Consider the following 19,929-nt stretch of genomic DNA (forward strand, 5'->3'; position numbering starts at 1 on the left):
GCCCCTTCTTCTGTTCTCTCATCCTCACTGGCCTCTTCCCTTGCCTGAGCCTCAGGAATCTTCTGTGGAAAGGGAAAAGCAGGTGCTGAAAAATGATTGATTTGCAGAGGGGAAGCATGGGAGGTGGGAACAAATGCAGCTGAGAGGAGACAAACAGATGCAAAATTCCTCACTTTCTATCCCTACTGCAGACCCGGGCTTCCCTGGAGCCCTAGATTTGTACCCAGCTGCTATTTGCGGCTTTTCCTTGGTATCACACAAACTAGTTTTTAATTTTCAGTCATTTTTTGTTCTTTGCAGGTCAGCTTTGAAAACGAGAATGTTTGCTAGTATGAACCAGGCTCTGTGAAAAACGAAAGGTTTCCACAGTAAAGAGAGCGGGCTTCTGTAAAGCATTGAACGGAGAATGAATCAAAAGAAACATGAAAAACAGTCACACTAATCATGGACCAGATATTCTATTAAGCCATAATTTAGAGCTGTGGGATACCATTTAGCCACACAAAGTGCTGTAAAGCGGCAGAGTGTCAGGGGCTTTTAATGATGAAGATATAAATGTACACAGAGACAGGCAACACAACTGGAAATCGTGGCCCTAAATCTTTGCTGGTAGTATTGAAGTGCTAGCATTATTGTTCTGTCAGTGTGAAAGGAAAATGATCAGAAAACAGTGAAGGAAATAAGCATGTAAAAATGGCCTGATTTTCAAAGGTGCTAAGCACCTAGAACGTGCAGTGAAATTCAGACTTAAAACTACACCAAAAAACTAGATTCACTCTTCTGTAAGGAGGTGCAAATTCTACCTGTTTATGTTACCATGGCCTGCTCCACAGAGGGAAGAGGCACCCAAGGGACAGTGGAGGGCAAAGGTAACACTACACCAGGTGAGATCAGCTTTTGTCTGCGTCAAGGAGCCTTAGTGATACAGGCAATGACTCAGCAACCTCCCCCCCCCCCTTAACTTTGCTTCCATCCTGGCCAGGGTGCTTCATTTTTGGTGCAACACTGACTGGAGGTGGGCTCTTAAACAAAATTGAAGTTACAGGTACCTTGGGCTGTCATACCCCATCTCCTGGGGCCCTGTGGAACGGTGTTCAGCTCCAACCCTCAGTCAGTGAAACACAGTGCAGTCGAAGGTGTATACAAAACATGCAACAAACCCAGCAGGTGCTTTCTATATAGTGCATCAGTCACACAAACTGCATCAAATTAATTCCCCCATGCCCTCAAAAGCAAGGAAACAAACTGCACTGCAGCCCTATAGTCAACTGGTGAAAATAAAACTCAAGATTAAAAATGTAAAAGTTACCTGCAGTGCACAAAACTACTGCGAGAAAAGCCTCCACACAACAATAAAGGGGCGTTGCTCCAACGGATGTTGCCCCGTGCACAATTACTCTGATGTTAAAAAAAAAAAAAAAGCCCACACAATCACTAACCTCACAACATTTTTGCTGTGTGTTAAATGTACTTCCTGCCCAATGGCAGCGCTGTCTCTGAAGCTCTCACCTAACTCTGCTGCACAAACGCCCGTTATTATCTTTTTTTGGCCCAAACTTTTCAATAGGATGGGAGCAGATACTTGTTGTGAATCATCAAGGAAGAGAAAAGTTTAACCTGCATCACTCAACTGTTTTGTTGATTTTGCAAACATATATAACACTTGCATTTATAGTTCGCCTAGGCATACAGGGCTAGTGTATGCTTTTAGCCCTGATTAAGTGATAGTGTGTAAACAGCACCTCCCAAGGAGAGGCCCTCTAGAGACGTTGTGACTCAGACACACCCTGCACAATGGGCAATAAAGCTACTGTGTGGCTTAAATGACAATGCCTCGCCTGTGTTTCTACAGAGCAGCTCTTCCCTTGTTTTTATTTCAGCGGCAAGCCTGCGGCAGCCCTCCCACTGTTCTGTTCTTCGGCGGCACGCCTGCGGCAGCCCCTCCCACTGCATCAAATTTTTTTTTTCTTGGGGGTGTGCGATCAAAAAAAGTTTGGAGACCATTGATCTGGGCTAACCTGTATAACACTGGCCATGAGACTTCCCTAAATTAATTCCTTCTACATGTGACTTTTCTACGAGGTACTGACAGCAGCAACAGTGGCTTGGTTTAACTATCTAGGGCCTCCTCTTAAAACTAACATGCACCACTGGCTTGAGCATCCAACCAGAAACCTGGGAAAACTTAAATATCTTACCTTGGAACCCCTGACCATCATTGCCACTGCTATAATCACATCTGCATCATCTTTCACATGCTATCATCATTTACTGTGGAGGAAGGGCAAATGGCATTTTGAACCCTTGAGCAGAGTCCACACCAGCAAGGATTCCTTCCTTCCTACAAAGTAGAACCCCTTTCCACTTCCTCTCCCAGCTCATGGCCACATGCCGCTTTACAGGGGTACATAATTGAGACTGTGGTTTTGGTGAGCCCCTCACTCAGGGTGTATTAAGTACAGTTTAGCTACCTTTTAATCACACAATAAGAGGAACATTTCATTACCCCGACATCCAAAACTGAAATGACTAACCAAAAATTGTTTGAAGGAACACACTGGCATAGTGAATGCCACTGAAGTGTGCTCATTCTAGCTCTGCTCCCGGGTCATAAGATGATGGCAGCGGAGAGCACCTTCCTCTCCCACTGTAAGACTACCCTTGCAAGGTCGTTACTGAACTCTGTAAAAATTCATTCAGTGAGATTATAGTCTCATTTCTTCACATTTCATGCACAGTGTTGCTATTTTACTTCATATCATTTGCCATGTCACACAACACACAATACTTTGTACATCTCCCTCATTTCGTACAATATTAGACCTTTTAATTATTATTACAAACTGGGGAGGGGGGAACTTCCATAATTGTAACAATGCACCAGATTAACACAAAACTTCTTCAACAGAAATTGAGCCTTGTTCTCATGTCACCCTTTACTAGCGGGATCTCTGAACTTTGTTGGGAGTGTGCCAGTTGGGAAGATCCTGTGTGCTGCAATTTAGCCTTAGAGACCACAACTCCCATGACGCCTTGGGGGAAAGAGTGAGACACTTCCTCTTCCAGGGAGTGCAGGGAGTGAGGCGGTGGACTCCATTTTGGGAAAGGAGCAAGATTGCTGGTGTGGCACTCTGTCCATACCAGGAGCTGCTGCTGAGAGCCTGCAGGGGCTTTGACTTAGATACATGCCACTGATTATTATTATTATTAGAATAGCTTTATTCCTGGAGGTTTCCAAGGCACACCATTGAGTGTCTACAGGGGCCAGGAGGTGGAAACACTGCCAAATTTAAATTCCTTTAGGAGTAAAGGGACTGCAGTAGAGGGGTGGATAGAGGATTCTCACCTATCCAACATCACCACTGGGGTACTCAGGATCTCCTTGAATGTCAACAACATCAGGCGCCCAGGCACACAGGAAAGGGGGGTTACACCACTATTTGACTAGTGTTGGTTATAATTCTGCTAATTGAGATAAGCTGAATTCTGATAGCAGCTTCAGGCTTCAAATGTATACTGTTTGGCTGAGAGCAGCAGGAAGGAAAATAACAGATTGTAAATAACGCAAACCCAATATAATGTGAAAGATACACATCTCAGTATTTACATTTTGCTACTGCATCAGTTTTATTGTAAACACGTTCACAGCAGTACAAGAAACTAACTGACCCTTGTACTGATGCAAGAAAGCTTCCTGTAGTTAGCTGGTTAATGTTGTATATGCAAAGGAAATCATGGCAATAATAAAATACGCATATGCATAGCTTCAAAGAGGGACATTGATCCTGACTGGAATCTCAGTTACATTGGTGTAAATCAGAAGTAACTTTGTTGAAATCACTGGAGTTGGAATGCTGTAAGACGAGTACAGTATAAGTGAGATCAGAATCAGGTACACTTTGAGGAAGTTTTTGTGACTATTACCCACGATAATTACAGATTTTATGGCAAGTCAATGGAGCTATGACAATTTATATCAGCTGTGGATCCGCCCCTGTATCATGCATTTTTTTGTGATCACTTAGTGCATTTGTGGTTATGGTTTGGCTTTGATTTGATCTAGACTTCAGAGATTTAAAAGGGGGTAATAGAGAAGAAGCTTCCTGAAATTCCTTGGCTACAAAGTAATAACAAAGTGTATCCAAACAGCAGTTACAATTTGCTACCCACGCAGCCACACGAATAAAAAGGCTTGCATTGTCGCGTAAAGAGCAGGCAGCTCCAGCTGCGTCCATTGCATACCTAACAAGTAGCCCGACATTAACAGGCAAAAAACATATGATAAATACACTCAGGTTCATACAGACAATCCAGAGAGCCTTCTGGATTGATGTTTCCTCAGGTGGACTCGTGTTCTTCTTCATCTTCAGACACTGGATGACTTGAATAGAACAAAAACTCAGTATTATTAGTGGTATAAAAAAACACAAAATACCTGACAACAGTGTAGTTAGTGCAGGTTCACCAGAAGTTTTCTGAAAGCACTTTTCTTTAGTAAATCGTGGGTTGAAGCATGCATAAATGATTATTATAATCCAAAGAAATCCGCAGCTAACAGCTGCCTTCAGTGGGGACCTGAAACTCTTTGCTTTCAGGGGGTACTTAATTGCAATGAATCGGTCGACTGCTATAAGGGTGATGATATAAATGCTTACAGGCATGTTTGTAAAATATATAGTCTGTATGACATAGCACAGTTTATCTATGGGATGTCCAGTCCTGTAAAAATACACAATGAAAGGCAACGTGAAGAGCAGAAAACAGTCTGCAATAACCAAGTTGATCATGTACACTCTGGTTTCTGTCCATTTTTTCAGCTTGCAGCAGAATACCAGGAAGGCAATGACATTAAATATAACTCCAAAAAAGACAACTGGGATGTAAATAATCAATTGTAAAAGGTTAAGATTTTCTTGCACTGTGACGCTGATGTTGCCGCAGTTCATCCTGATAAGTAGTTACTGCAATGAAAGAATTAAGAGCTGTGAAATACAACAGAACACACTGGTGATTAATTTACAACTTATTTATTCTTCTAATGTTCACATCTTGTAGGGGCCTAAAATCCCTTAGACATCTAAGTTTCTGCCACAAAGCTGCCTCAGCCCTGACACCACTGCACAGCTAACATGCTGCTTGGAGGCCTTGAAGCAGAATTTTCAAACTAGGCAGGGGAACATGCTGTCGTGTCAGCAGGGCCCAATCCTGTTGGTGTGCTCTGAGCATGCTTGAGCCTGGATACCTGGCAGACCCTGCAGGAGGAGGGCCAGAGATATAGGCTACCAATTGGTGTGTGGGCAGGCGGGAGTGGGGGGCAGCAAAGCAATCACACAAAACAACTGGGGGCACAGGGAAACGCCGGTCGAGTGTGAGAGAGGTAATGAGCATTACCAGGAGGCAGAGAGTGAGAGAGACAATTTCAGCTGCTAGGGCATGGGTTACTGAAGAGGCTGACCTGGCATAGGTGCCTAACCCTAGATGAGCGTCTGTGGCTGAGCATCCTGAGTGGCAGGAGGTGCCTATCTGTGGCTTGTCAGGCAGGTGCACCATGTCAGCCTCTTAGGCCCCTCTTCCTGTCCCTTTCCTCAGCATTTAATTCCTGGCTGGCTTTTAGACAGCTCCCTGCTCAGCTTGCTGGCTTCTAAGGATCCCTTTCTTAGGTGCCTCGCTCTGCTGTCCAGACATTGTCCAGATCCAGAGAGAATTAGTAATTTAGATTGCAGTCTTTATATGATGCCAGCACTCCAAAGCCAGGTAATCATGGCCTATAAAAATTGAGGACCAAATCGCCTTACAGTTTTCATTCATTTCCCAGGTAAAACTCCTAACTGCAATCAATGGGTTTGATTCTCAGTTATGCCAAGGCTCCTTTACAGTGTTCTGGCAGTGTAAAGGGCCTTAATACTAATGCAAATGTAATTTGGTGCCCACTTTGAGCCCCTTTACACTGCCAGAGTGGTACAAAGGGGCCTTAGTGTAAATGAGACTCAGGCCTCAAGTATTTTTCTACTTAGGTTCTGGTGAAAGCGGAGATGTGCATGTCTTTATCTGTACTCCAATAAAGCCTGAGGCACATCCCTTGGCCCGCACCGCTTCCCGCAGCCCCCATCAGCCTGGAGCGGCGAACCGTTGCCAGTGGGAGCCGCGATTGGCCGAACCTGGGGACACGGCAGGTAAACAAACCAACTTGACCCGCCAGGGGCTTTCCCTGAACAAGCGGCGACCCTAGTTTGAGAACCACTGAGTTAGAGCAAAGCAATTTTTAGTGGCCAAGATATAGGGCCAGACCCACCACCCACCACAGTCAGTCTGGAGACTCCCATTGGCTTCAGAATCATTGTTGGACCAGGCATTGCATAACACTAATAGTATATCAGTTTGTTGTCAACATTTACAATCCCAAATCTCAACTGTTCATGATATTCCTAAAATTAGCATTTTTAGTATTTTAGGGGGGGGATTTTCAAAAGAGCCAAAGGAAATCAGATGACATACTTCCATTGAAAGTCAATCAGTTTTGTCTGCCTAACTCCCTTTGGCTCTTTTGAAAATCCCAGCCTGCATTATTATTGTTCATTATTTTCACTGGGGTAGCACTGAGAAACGACAGCTCCATAATCCATAGGCACTGATTAGACACACAGTGAAAAGAGGATCCTTGTCCCCAGTGAACTAACAGTCTCCGCCTCCATTTCTCCATCTATAATATAGGGGTAGTCACCCTTACTCACCTCGCTGAGTGTTGCAAGATTAAACTAATTTATGGTTTTAAAATGCTTTAAAATCCCAATTCAGAAGATGCTATAGAAGTGCAAAGTATCACATAATTATGATCAATAATAAGAATGATGTGTTTTGTCTCTCACTACAAACAGCAAATATAATCTAAAACAGAGTGATTCAATGCATGGGAGAACAAGCACACAGAAAGTAACAAAAGTTAGAGTAAAAGTAGGTGGAGAGAAAACCTGCAGAAAGACAGCAGCATTTGAAAAAGTGCCATCAAAGGTATATGAAAGTAGAATTTTTAGCGTGCTGACCTAACTGCTGATTAATAGCCATTTTAACCTTAAAACTAAAAAGGAGTAACCTGCCTACTAATGATTGAGAAGCCTCACTGTGGCCCAAGTCTACATTTACTAGTGCAAATTGCATAAGAATGAAGAATTAAAAGTTACCTGCTTCTTTGTAGCTCACTGCACAATTAATTTACTCCACAAGAAAAGCTTTGGTTCAGCACAAATTAGCTTATCTGAGTGCCATGGAGTACATTTAATAGACTCAGATTTTGTTCCACTTGATGCTGCTTATTGTTCAGGGCACAAGTCCAATGACTCTTTCATCACTAGCTCTGAAGTAAAAAAGCACAATGACCAAATCTCCTCCTGTTCCTCCAGACCGTCGGGTATGTTTCATGATTAAACTTCCTTTTTAGTGACAGATGTTTCTCTGGTGCCTCCTACTTATTCCATTACATCAGTGCAACCCCCTACAGCAGTGCCTCTCAAGCTATCCGATGTGGGGGACCGGCATTTTTTCCCCCAATGTGCATGCAGACCTGCAGTCGATGAGTAGCTACCACTTTGAGTAGCACCGCTCTACTGTACAGTTTTCCCCCAGCAAGGAACTGATATTGAATATTCACAGTCATCAACTCAAATTAGTAATTTGTGGAAGGAAAACTATAATGTTTTCTAATTGGTTTTGCAGCAGGAGCAAGTCCTACACTGACAGCAGTGGAAAACAAAACTTTTTATTTAGCCACAGAACAAGCAGTCAGTCAGCAAGCAGTTCAATGCCTACTAACATTCCTGAGCTGGATTATTATTGGCTGGGCACTTCAGAAACCCAGAAGCAAGGGCAGCAGAACGAGGTTGCATATGGGGGAAGCAATGTCCTGTTTCTCCTTGGTCTGGCTGTTGTCAGTAAGGGTGTCTGTGATGGGGCACACAACTCACCACTAATCTGGTGCCTCCTCCTGGCTGCTCTAGGGATTAGTTCACCAGATTGATGCTCATTTCCGCCGTTGCATGCCGCCACTCCGTCTCTCTCTCTCTCTGGTCTGCAGCCCCTCTTTCATTCCAGGAACCGCTACGTCCTCTTCATGACCTTCCAGCCAGGTCACTCAGTGTTCCCCCCTTCCGGGGTATATCAAAGTCTTTCCTTCAGTAGTCCTAGGCAGGCTTCCCATTCACTGCCTCAGGTGCCACTCCTTCAGTGGCTGGTGGGGGAACCCAAGCCCACCCTCTACTCTGGGGGTCCAGTTCAGGGACCCTCAACCCAGCAGTTCTGGGCTTCCCCTCTTCTGCCCTCACTGCTCCTTCTTCTTTCAGCTCCTGGCTTCCCTCCTCCCTGGGAGTGACTGCAGCCTATAAATTTCTGCAGCCACTAAAGACGCCTCCCTCTTTTCAGGGAGTGTCTGCCCCTTCCCAGCAGCAGTCCCGGTCTGTTGCCAGCTTCCTGGTTTTATTCTGCCTATTCGTGTACTGCTGAAACTGAAATCAATTCCCTGGCTCTTCCTTCAGGTGCAGCCTGTGGAATTAATAGGCCTACCTGGCTACCTTAACCCCTTCCAGTTCTCTGTGGGGTGGACACTCCTTCACAGTGTCAATTATGATAGTGCTACTTTTCTCTGATAAGTGGACTGAAATTACCAACTCTTTCCATATAGGACACTGAAAAGCCAATAGATGGTATGTTATGGTCACTACCCACTTCAGGTGATGTTGAGCCAATGATACGAAGGTGAAGGCTATGTCTCAATTACATCTGAGCCATCCCGTTCCCCATATACCTTTTTAAAATGTTCCCAAGTATTTGTTTATATTCTTTGTGGTGCTCATCTGAAGAGATCGTGGTTAGGATTTTATTTTAGGTTCTCTGCCTTGGAGAGTTGGGCAGATCGAACTAAGGAATCATAATTACTCACAAGTTTTGGAATTGCATTCACAAATTAGTGAAACATATGCCCACAGTTGCACACCTACAGCTTTAACAGTCAGATCTGGCGTAAACTTGTATTACACTAGTAAAGTCAAGAGAGCTTTGCTGAAGACTTGGCCCTAAAGTGTAAGGGTCTGATCACTCCCTGGAAGGACTCTCATTGACTTCAGTGGGCATTGGCTTGGGCCCAAATACTTTAGGAGTGTAAAGGAACTCAAAGATGTTTATCCCCTGTATCAATTGGTCTTTACGCTTTCAAAAATGTGAGCCATCACATTGCTGACATTTATTATTTATGTGGATTTATACATCCAGTCTATGTAACTGACATCTTATTGTAACTGCCACCTTTCTCTTGCTTGTTGTATCTTGGCTTAAATTCGATCGTCAGAGTTTTGGGTCAGGACTGTGACTTCCTCTGCAGTTGTTCAGCACCCAGTACAATTGGGGACTCTGTGTACTACTGTAATTAATAAATAATAATTGTCAACAGTAATTATTATATTTATTAATTATTATTAAGTTCCAACAGGTAGTGACCATTATTCATGGCTTGCATCCATATAATCACTTCATCACCAGTAAATCTGGCATGTCTGAATTGCACAATTTAGGTTGGATATTAGGAAAAACTTTTTCACTAGGAGGGTGGTGAAACACTGGAATGCGTTACCTAGGGAGGTGGTGGAATCTCCTTCCTTAGAAGTTTTTAAGGTCAGGCTTGACAAAGCCCTGGCTGGAATGATTTAGTTGGGGATTGGTCCTGCTTTGAGCAGGGGGTTGGACTAGATGACCTCCTGAGGTCCCTTCCAACCCTGATATTCTATGATTCTATGATTCACAATGTGATATTCATAAAACGAGCTCCTCAGATTTATCTGGTATGTTTCAGCTTAAGACTTCCTCTTTGGTGTCATGTTTCTCTGGTGCCCTCCACTGAGTCTATTACATCAGTGCAATCTTTTGCATTATGTTTTGGTTCCAGTCTGCATTTCACCAAGGAAGGAAGTTATGAACCTTGGCTAGGGCCAAAGTGCACAGAACACAAGTCAGGCAGATTGCTGTAAAGATGGTTTGTAACTCATCCTTGCAGTCCCCCAGGGCCGGATGCAGGGACTTTAGGGGCTGCAGCCCAGGGCCTTGGGCTAAGGGGGTCCTGCAGGCCCGCGGCGGCCCGCTGCTTCTTTTCATCCAGCCCGTGGCAAGTCTCTACACTGCGTGCTGGACACGGGTCCCTGAGCGTCGGCATCCCCACCACCCCGCAGGGCTGGAGCCGAAAGTGCCGGGTCGCCAGCATGCCCCTGTGGCCCCTAGGTGAGGGAAGTTCAGGGAATCTCTGCATGCTACCCCTACCCCCAGTGCCGGTTCTGCAGCTCCCATTGGCCAGGAACCATGGCCAATGGGAGCTGTGGGGGCGGGCACGGGCAGCATGCACTGCACAGAGAGGCCTGTCCCCTAGGGGCTGAACATGCCAGCCACCTCAAGGAGGAGAGCAGCGTGGAGCCAGAGCAGGCAGGGATCCTGCCTTAGCCCCACTGTGCCGCCAACCAGGAGCTGCCCGAGGTTCGTGCACCCTGCACCCAGCCCCCTTCCCCAGCCCAGTGCCCTCTCCTGCACCCAAACCCCTACCTGCACCCTAACCCTGTCCCAGCCCTGAGCCCTCTCCTGCACCCAAACTCCCACCCATAGCCTGCATCACAAACCTTCTGCCACACCCCAACCCCCTGTCCCATTCCTGGCCCCACCCCCCCAGTTGGAGCTGCACCCTCTCTCACACACCAATCCCCTGCCCCAGCCCTGAGCCTGCTCCTGCACTCCAAAACCCCAGGGGCCCCACAAAATCTAATAGCCCCGGGCCCACAGGAGTGTTAATCTGGCCCTGGCAGTCCTGTGATCTTAGTGCTTCTCTGTGTAGTGCTGGACCCTCTGTGACATATTAGAGCAGCCTTGCTGATCACTCTAATGTACTCTGGGATGCTGCAACCACAGGGTACCAAAAAAAAAAACCCAACAAACCAGCCAAAGGCCAGGGTGGCATTAAGTTGGCCACATCCCTTTCCTCTGTCTTCTCTTGCTTTTCTCATCTGTGCCAGGGATGGGGAATGACGCAAGAGTCCTATGCTGATTATGTCATTGGCAGATCAATCCTCCCTAGCCAGTTAAACCATCATTTTGGCCAGATTATGCTAGTGGTGTGGTGCAAAAAAACTGCACCAGGCTGAAAATTCTGGCCCTACATGTAGCCTATTCAGACTTCAAAGGTAGAGGAAAAAGTTTTGTAATTAGTACAAATACATTTTAAACTGAGGCAACAGGAGGTTAAGTGATTTGTCTAATGTTACATAGAAAGCTTGTACCAGGACTGGGAACAGAACTCTGATCTTACACCCAGGCTTAATGTCACGCAGGTACTTGGTAGCAGAGTGGAGAACAAAATTCTGATCTCCCACAAAGTTTGTATTAGGGCTGAGAAGAGAACCCTGCTCTGCCACGGGGTGCACCACTCACTGCTTGTGTGGCACCTCCTTTTGGTCATTCTGGGGATTGCATGCCATCACACCGTCTCTGCAGCTCCTCTCTCATCCAGGGAATTGCAACGTCCTCTTCATGACTCAGCCCTCCGGCTAGGTCACTCAGCGTTTCTCCCCTTTCGGGGTACAGTCCTTCAAATCGTCTCTCACTCCCACAGTGACTCAGGCAGTCTCCCCGTTCACTGCTCTGCCAGTGCCACTTCCCCAGTGGCAGGTAGGGGAACCTGGGCCCTCTGCTACCCTGGGTTCCAGTCCAGGGACCTTCAACCCAGAAATCTGGGGCTTTCCTCTCCCAGTCCTCACTGTTCCTTCCCTGAACTGCTTCCTAGAACTCCTGATTCCCCTCCTTCCCCTGGGTGTACCAGGTCCAAACCCTCTTCTCAGGGAGTGACTGCCTTTCCCAGCAGCAACCCTTGTCTGTTTCCAGCTTCCTAGCTTTATAGGCCCCGTCTATTCCTGCATAGCTGAATCTACTTGCAATTAATTCCCTGCTCACTGGCACTCCCTCCAGGTGCAGCCTGTGGAGGTAATAGGGCTACCTGGCCACCTAGCCCCTTCCAGTCCTGTGTGGGGTGGGCACCACATCACAGGGTCTCTTTCCTATGTTGGGGGGTGTGGGCCCTGGGACCGGGCTGGGGAGTTTGGGGTGTAGGAGGGTGCTCTGGGCTGGGACCGAGGGGTTCAGAGGGGGATCAGGGCTGGGGCAGGGGTGCAGGAAGGGGTGCAGGTTCCAGCTGCGGGTGAGGGTACATAATGCTTGCTAATACTCCTTTCTCCCATATCTATAGCATTAATGATCTCTGAATTTCTCTCAAAACTTCAACAAAAGAAAATGTATCTGTATTCTTCTCTCAATTTAACGCAATCCTGTTAAATTAAATTGACAGAAGGAAGCTGAATTCTTTTCATTTATATTCATGACAGAAAGATAGCAAATAGAAGATGTCAAGCTGGAAAAGTTCATGCATCAATGTTTGCACTACAGTACAGTCACAGCAGTTACTTGTTTAATGCTGTGTATACACAGGAAACATGTTAAAATTAACAACAGCATGGTATGTGGTGATTTTATTTTCATAGATTAAACACAGCTATGAATATTCCACGCTTGATAAGCCCATTGCTTCTCTTATTACTTCTGGCTTTGGTGTTGCAATATTTTTATACCAGCATTTCGACTGACCTCAACTGAGAGGTGGGGGTTTGCTTTGTCTCAGAGTGATGAGATTTGGGCTTATGAAAGAAAGAAGCTTCTTGAAATTCCTTGGCCACAAAATAGTAGCAAATGGCATCCATGCAGCAGTTAGAATTTGCTATACATGTGGAAACAGTAATAAAAGTTCTAATCTTCTGGATTGCAAGACAGTTAACTAAATTTTTTTCCATCACAAACCTAGCAAGCATCCCAATTTGGACAGGTAAAAAGCACACTATAAATACAATCATATTTGCAGAAACAATATAGATAGCTTTCTCGATTAGCTTATTTTTGTGTGAATTGGTGATAATCTTTTTTTTAAGACTCCCGATGATGTGCATGGAACAAAAGCACACTATTATTAGTGGAATTAAAAAAATGAAGATGAAGAGATATAGAAAACTGGTTGATGGTTTTGTGGAAAGCTTTTGAAAGCACAAACGTTCGTTTCTCCTTTGTTTTATGATCAGACCAGTTATCGTTGATACCCAAAGAAGCCCACAGATAAGAGCAGCCTTCCATGGTGACCTTAAACTTTTTGCCTTCAGAGGAAACTTTATGGCAATGTATCGGTCGACCGAGATGACAGTGATAATGTAGATGCTCATGGACATATTTATTAAATATATAGACTGTATAGTTAAGCACAGCGTGTCACGATGCCAGTCATTCCAGAGGAAGTAAATTGTGAAAGGCAAGGTGCAGACTACAGAACAGTCTGCAATGACCAAGTTGATCATGTACACCCTGGTTTCTGTCCATTTTTTCAGTTTGCAGCAGAACACCCACAAGGCAAGGACATTAAATATGGCTCCAAAAGGGAAAATTGTGGCATAAATAATGACTTGAACGAGCTGAACATTGTAACTCAATTTTAGACTGTTGTTGCAGTTTGTTGAGTTTGTCATTACGATGCACCTCTGCTATAGAACGAGGTTTCAAAGACCTGAAATATAACAAACATGATTCTTTTCATTAAAAACAAAAACTCATCTCTTATTTGACCCACTGCATCCCCTTGCCAAATTGTCTGATAAACATTCCCTATAAGATTTCCCCTCCCAATAAGGCAGCAATGGCCTCCCTACATTTCCCTCGTCCCTCAACAGCCCCATGACTGAATCAGAGTGCATAAAAATCAATGATTAAAAAAGTTGGATTTTAAAAAAAATATTTTAAAGTTTAAGTTATATGGTTTTATTTTTAAAAATAAACCTATTAAAATTAAATTTAAATTTATGAGAACCTATGCCTAGGCCTACATTTAGCATAATTTTATACCATAGTATAGTAAATTTAAATTAGTATATTTTTTATTTTAAATTTAGTATAATTTTATACTATACCGGGGTGGGCAAACTTTTTGGCCCAAGGGCCACATCTGGGTATAGAAATTGTATGGCAAGCCATGAATGCTCACAAAATTCGTGTAGGGGTGTGGGAGGGGGTGAGGACTCTGGCTGGGGGTGTGGGCTCTGGGGTGGAGCCAGAAATGAAGAGTTCAGGTTGAGGGAGGGGACTCCGGGCTGGGGTGGAGAGGGTGGGGTGTGTGTGTGTGCGGGTGAGGGCTCCGGCTGAGGGTACAGGCTCTGGGGCGGGGCTGGGGATGAGAGGTTTGGGGTGCAGGAGGGTGCTCTGGGCTGGGATGGAGGGGTTTGTAGGGCGGGAGGAAGATCACGGCTGGGGAAGGGGGGTTGGGGCACTAGGGGAGGCTCAGGGGTGCAGGCTCTGGGCGGTGCTTACCTCAAGCGGCTCCCGGAAGCAGCCACATGTCCCCTCTCCAGCTCCTACGCGGAGGCGTGGCCAGGCGGCTTTGCTGCACATTGCCCTGTCCGCAGGCACTGCCCCTGCAGTTCCCATTGGCCATAGTTCCCGGCCAATGGAAGTTGCGGGGGCGGTGCTTGGGGTGGGGCCAGCGTGCAGAGCGGAGCGCCCTGGCTGCCCCTACTCATAGGAGCCAGAGAGGGGCCATGCCGCTGCTTCTGGGAGCCACACAGAGCGGCCCCCAACCCTGCGCCCGGCTGGAGCACCAGAGCGGGACAAGCACCAGACCCTGCTCCCCCGTGGGAGTTCGAGGGCCAGATTAAAACAGCTGGTGGGCCGGATCTGGCCCACAGGCCGTAGTTTGCCCATCCAGTACTATACCATAGTAAATTTAAATTAAATAAAAAAAAGATTCAAGTAGCACATGTTTGCTGCTGAAGTTTTAAAGAAAATGAAAGCATGAATTGGTGGATTAAGCCCCTGGACCCGGGTATGTTGAAATGCTAAATCAGCTTTGGACAGTAACAGCCTCTTCTGCAGGTTCCGAGAGAATAATTTTCTTCGTTTCAGTTTAATCAACTAGTTCAGTTCATTGCCTAGTTCATTCAAAATTGAGAAAGTGATTGGGAGTTGAAAAAAGCAGGAAAGCTTGTTTTCCTCCTCTAACCTATCAATAAAAATGAGGCATGAGAGGATGAGATCTACTAATTCTGAAACCTTGAAGGATGTGGTGACCAGAAACAATCCATTCAAAATTCACTGACTGCAGATAATTCTTCCTTTGTTTAATAAATCAGTGAGTTTTAAATGCAAAACATGTTTGGGCAAAAAAATTTTTTCTTATTGCTCCAGCACACAAAGTAGTTTTATGTAACTAGTAAAAACAAATTTTAAAATGCTGTTTTTCTGCAATTTTAATTGGTTTCCAATTTGCTTCCAAATGCAGCATGACACAAATCACAAATCAGAAGTTGATCATCTCGTCAATAAGAAATGAATCATTCACCATTTTAAAACATAAAAGAATGTAACAATAAAACTCAGAATTATGCTAAACTATGCTTAAATAAATGTGTATAATTATAGTGTTTTCGCCTGTTTAGCAAAACAAAGTACCAAATTATATCAACAATGAGACTCAAGCTTTCTTTAGGAGAGTAACTCAGTACAAATGCAAAACAAGATTAAAAATTGATTATTTAAATCAAGGTTTTCTGTTTGCTGACTTTAAATCATGTTTAAAATCAGTGATCTAAATCACTGATTTAAATCAATCCATCCTACTCCTACTACCTTGGATATTGGCAGGACTCTATTCTGAATTTTGCATATGGTCCCTCTCTTTCATTGAAATTTTGCTTTTGTGCTTTTCTGGAGGAGGTCCCCAAAAGCAGTGGTTCTCAAACTAGGGCCGCTGCTTGTTCAGGGAAAGCCTCTGGCGGGCCAGGCCGGTTTGTTTACCTGCTGTATCCGCAGGTTCGGCTGATCGCAGCTCCCAATGGCCTCGGTTTGCCGCTCCAGGCCAATGGGGGCTGCAGGAAGGGCGGCCAACACAACCCTCTGCCCGTGCCACTTCCTGCAGCCCCCATCGGCCTGGAGCGGCGAACCGTGGCAAGTGGGAGCCATGATCGGCCGAACCTGCGGATGCGGCAGGTAAACAAAGCAGCCGGCCCACCAGGGGCTTTCCCTGAACAAGCGGCGGCCCTAGTTTGAGAACCACTGCCCTAAAGCTTACCTTATCATGCAAAGCAAGTGTTTTTAGAGCTATTTGTCTGATAACATCAGGATGTTTACTATAGATCTGCAGTCACATAATGCAGTAGAACCTCACTGATATACATTAAATAATACTAGACCCATTGCAAATTAACAAGTAATGAATGTTGAGGGGAGGAAGTCAGTACATGTGACATGGTTCCCTCTAATTTCACAAAAAGTGACTTTACTCTTGAAGCAGAGTATCTGCGGTTCCCCCCCTCCCCCCGCTGGAGTCATTGCAGCGAAGAGGAAGGCAGCAAGGGTATGTTTACACTGCAAAGAAAAACACACCCTGCAAAGTCCGAGCACCTGGGCTCCAGCCTGGAAGTCTACATAGCAATGAAACAGCTCCACAGTCCAAGCCCTGTGAGCCTGAGTTGGCTGCCATGGGCCAGATGCGGATTTTTCTTTGCTGTGTAGACATACTCTGAGTGGCTTCAGAATAGGTCATTTAGTGCAAACATGACAGGCCTCAACCCTGCTAATTTCCTCTTTAACAAGTGGCTATTAGTGAAGCCAACACTTCCTGTGGGGCTCTGGGGCTGGGCTAAATGCTGAAGGTCTGGAGGGATCTAACAGGCATAACTGCTATGCTGACGTTGGAGGGTAAGCTGTCCAAGAGAAGGCAGATTTATCTGTACTAGATACCACCACCGCCCTCCTGGGTGGTAGCTTGCCTCAGAGTCTGGCCAGGGCAACATACAATGCCGAGCAGCCCAGACATGAACTGGGACAGCAGCGGTCAGATATTTTTTAGTAGGACCAGTCCGTGCCCTAGGGGACAGCAGTTTCCCATTGCTCTGGCGTTACTCTCATTCAATATACTGGGCAAGGTCCTGCAGCTGATGAGGCAGATGATCAGGGTGGAACACCTATTGTCCTCCTACAAAGCCTGGGGATGCAGCAGGCTCCAAAGAAAGGAGCCTGTCAAAGAGGCACAGTAGGGCCCTTGCCCATAACTAGAGGCTTCTAGGTGCTATGATAAATAGGCTGTAACTTTAAGTGGAGTTTGGACCAGCTGGAGAAAGGGAAGTGAGTTTGAGGCAGAAGGGATAATGGTTATTACTGCACAGAAGACAGCCTGTTTCTCATCAGAGTATTCAGGGCTTTACTGATTCTCATGACACTATGATGACAAGGGACCTAAAATAGACATGCCACCGCAAGGTTAACATAGCCAAACTGCACATAAAACCAGCCTCACTACATATAGATGCTACGGTGGCTGAAAATTTCTCTGCTGTGGGCAGCACAAGAGGGCTGGAATGGGGGTCAAGGATTTGGCTCTGAAGGTGGATGTGACAGACGGAAAGAGCAAACCTGCCACATAGAGTGAGTGTGAGGGGATCTATGAGGAGAAGAGACAGGGAGGGAAAAGGGACAGACAGTGGCAAGTGGGAGGGGAGAGAAGAAAGAAAAATAGAAGACAAAAGCATAGAAAATATCATTGAGAAATGGGCAGCAATTTTTCACCTTCTGGTGGCCCCTTCCTCTTCCAATACCTTCTGTTCATACCTCCCTGACCTCCACTAATAGAGCCCTGCCCCATGAGACAAACATTCTGTTTTTCACACCTGGTCAGCCTGTAGATAAGCACATTTCATTTGTAAATAGAAAGACCGTCTCCAATGACCATCAACATTTCAAGAGCTGCTTGAGTTTGAGTTGCTGCAAAAGTCTGATCATTTGAGATGGTCTTTATATCTCACCAGGGTTTTGGAGTATGATTTGTCAAAAGAGAAATCCTAGTCAAAGCAGGAGACAATCTTATACCTGACTAGAGCTATGGGAGGTTAGATACTATATACCAGGTTCACCTGGGGAGCAGTTTATGGAGCGTTTACAGACTGACCATGAGTGCATCATTGTAAAAGGCTCAGGCATTTGACAATCTAAGTAACAGCACAGCAGGTCTGAGTGATGTTCAAAGAGCTATGCCGCGCACTTTTGACAAAATTATTATTCATAGCCCCAAATCCTCTCTTCCAGATGAAGTTATTTTCAGAATAAAATCGCAGTTTGACCTGAAACAAGCTGATTTAACACTGGCAGGATTATAATTGAGTGACTCATTCTTAATGAATAATTTCAGCAACAAATGTCACTTCCTTATTTTGTTCATAAAATGTCCACCAGCAGCCTGACATGTTCTCCAGCTGTATTCATTATTCAATATTATCAGACAAATGATTCATTAATTCTTTTTCCTTTCTTGGTTGCTATTAAAAAATGAAATTCCAAATCTGAAGTATGTTGCAGTGGTGTTATTGGTCACATACTATTGCTTTGCTCCCTCATTGCATAAGTGTAAATTTTGCAGTCAGGTTATGGTCTGCATGCTCAGAAAGTGAAGGTAAAATTTATACTTCATGAATATTTCATTGTTTTACTTTCTGCTAGTAAAACTGGATTGCTGGAATAGTCCAGGTAAGCAAACATAAAAGGGGAGCAAACATGGCTGAAGCCTATTCACCTAAAAATGCTATTGAGAGATACCAGGTGGAAAATGGTTTTCCTTTGAGATTTTGAATTTTTTTACCATTTTGTTTCAATTTTGACCTTTCAAAAATTGGTTAACCTTTTTTTGTTATGTACAAATTAACTAAAATTTTGAAATGTAAAGTAATGTAAAATTTTTAAAAAATGAAAATTTCTGTTTCAAAACACATTTTGTCAGAAAATCCCCAACCAACTGTACTATTGAATACTGATAGTAAATTGTGTGTGATATTCTCCCAGTCATCACACCTGGAAGACACTTGAGACTAAAAGCACACAGAATAAAATTACAGGAAGAAACAAAGTACATTAAGTCAAAACTCCCGAGATGTCTGACCAGTGTAATATAATTCAAAGAGTTAGTTGATTGCTGCCTGTTTATTACACTGATTACACAAACATCTTAAAAACAAGTTGTATCTACCCTCCCATATATCTAGTTTCTGACAGTAATGAGAAGCAAGGAAATAAACTGCAGTGCAAAAATGAAAACAAAGTAAAAATAATCATGAATGAATGAAAGTTACCTGTTGGCTTAGCTTCCACAAAACAATTATCACTTCACTCCACAATAAAAGCTTCAACACAACAATTAATAGACTCAGACTTTGTTCCAGCTGACATCACCTGGTACTCAGAGCACCAAAAAAAATCTCATGGTTGCTTAATGGCTCTGTCCTCTCTGGAGTGAGAAAGCCTCATTGGCTTGCTCAGTATTTCTAAGAGCATTGCATCTTCCTCAAGAATTGAATTTGCATCTTCCTGTTCATCTTTGTAGAGTGGCCTCTGCTGATGGCTTAGCAGTAATTCCTCTTATGATTCAACTTGACTTATTGGACAAGGAAGCAGTGGATGGATGCGGTTTTCAAAAGCACCTCAGTGTTTTTTAGAAAAAGAGGCCAATCATGGTTTAAAACAATATGGGAAGTTGTGGTTAGAGAAGAATTAACGTATTTACACATTTTGGAAAATATCATAGAATATCAGGATTGGAAGGGACCTCAGGAGGTCATCTAGTCCAACCCCTGGCTCAAAGGCAGACCAATCCCCAACTAAATCATCCCAGCCAGAGCTTTGTCAAGCCTGACCTTAAAAACCTCTAAGGAAGGAGATTCCACCACCTCCCTAGGTAACCCATTCCAGTGGTTCACCACCCTCCTAGTGAAAAAGTTTTTCCTAATATCCAACCTAAACCTCCCCCACTGCAACTTGACATCATTACTCCTTGTTCTGTCA

General features: G+C 44.6%; 2 protein-coding genes across 3 annotated transcripts; both read right to left on the reverse strand.

Annotated features, from left to right (window-relative positions):
• Positions 1–3,602: 3,602 nt before the first annotated feature.
• LOC102940632 (G-protein coupled receptor 35) lies at positions 3,603–8,364 on the reverse strand. 2 transcript variants are annotated; one of them, XM_037909252.2, is made up of 2 exons: positions 7,179–8,364; positions 3,603–4,982 (listed from the first exon to the last, which is right to left on the reverse strand). In XM_037909252.2, the coding sequence occupies exon 2, from the start codon at positions 4,944–4,946 to the stop codon at positions 3,972–3,974; it is 975 nt and encodes a 324-aa protein (XP_037765180.1). In that variant the 5' UTR covers positions 4,947–4,982; positions 7,179–8,364; the 3' UTR covers positions 3,603–3,971. The 2 variants fall into 2 exon arrangements, with proteins under 2 accessions (XP_037765180.1, XP_007069811.2); XM_007069749.4 differs by having other exon boundaries at positions 3,603–4,961; positions 7,179–8,361.
• A 4,000-nt stretch (positions 8,365–12,364) lies between these two features.
• On the reverse strand, positions 12,365–19,443 carry GPR35 (G protein-coupled receptor 35). Its single transcript, XM_027831889.3, has 2 exons — positions 19,221–19,443; positions 12,365–13,618 (listed from the first exon to the last, which is right to left on the reverse strand). Exon 2 carries the CDS (start codon positions 13,578–13,580, stop codon positions 12,636–12,638), a length of 945 nt encoding a protein of 314 aa, XP_027687690.1. The 5' UTR covers positions 13,581–13,618; positions 19,221–19,443; the 3' UTR covers positions 12,365–12,635.
• Between the last annotated feature and the right edge of the window lie 486 nt (positions 19,444–19,929).

Source organism: Chelonia mydas, chromosome 9 (assembly GCF_015237465.2).
Source record: "Chelonia mydas isolate rCheMyd1 chromosome 9, rCheMyd1.pri.v2, whole genome shotgun sequence".
Taxonomy (NCBI): domain Eukaryota; kingdom Metazoa; phylum Chordata; order Testudines; family Cheloniidae; genus Chelonia; species Chelonia mydas.

Bases quoted from the DNA above. Each gene is read 5' to 3' on its own strand.
- GPR35 (XM_027831889.3), bottom strand. From the start codon at position 13,580: ATGACAAACTCAACAAACTGCAACAACAGTCTAAAATTGAGTTACAAT.
- LOC102940632 (XM_037909252.2), bottom strand. From the start codon at position 4,946: ATGAACTGCGGCAACATCAGCGTCACAGTGCAAGAAAATCTTAACCTT.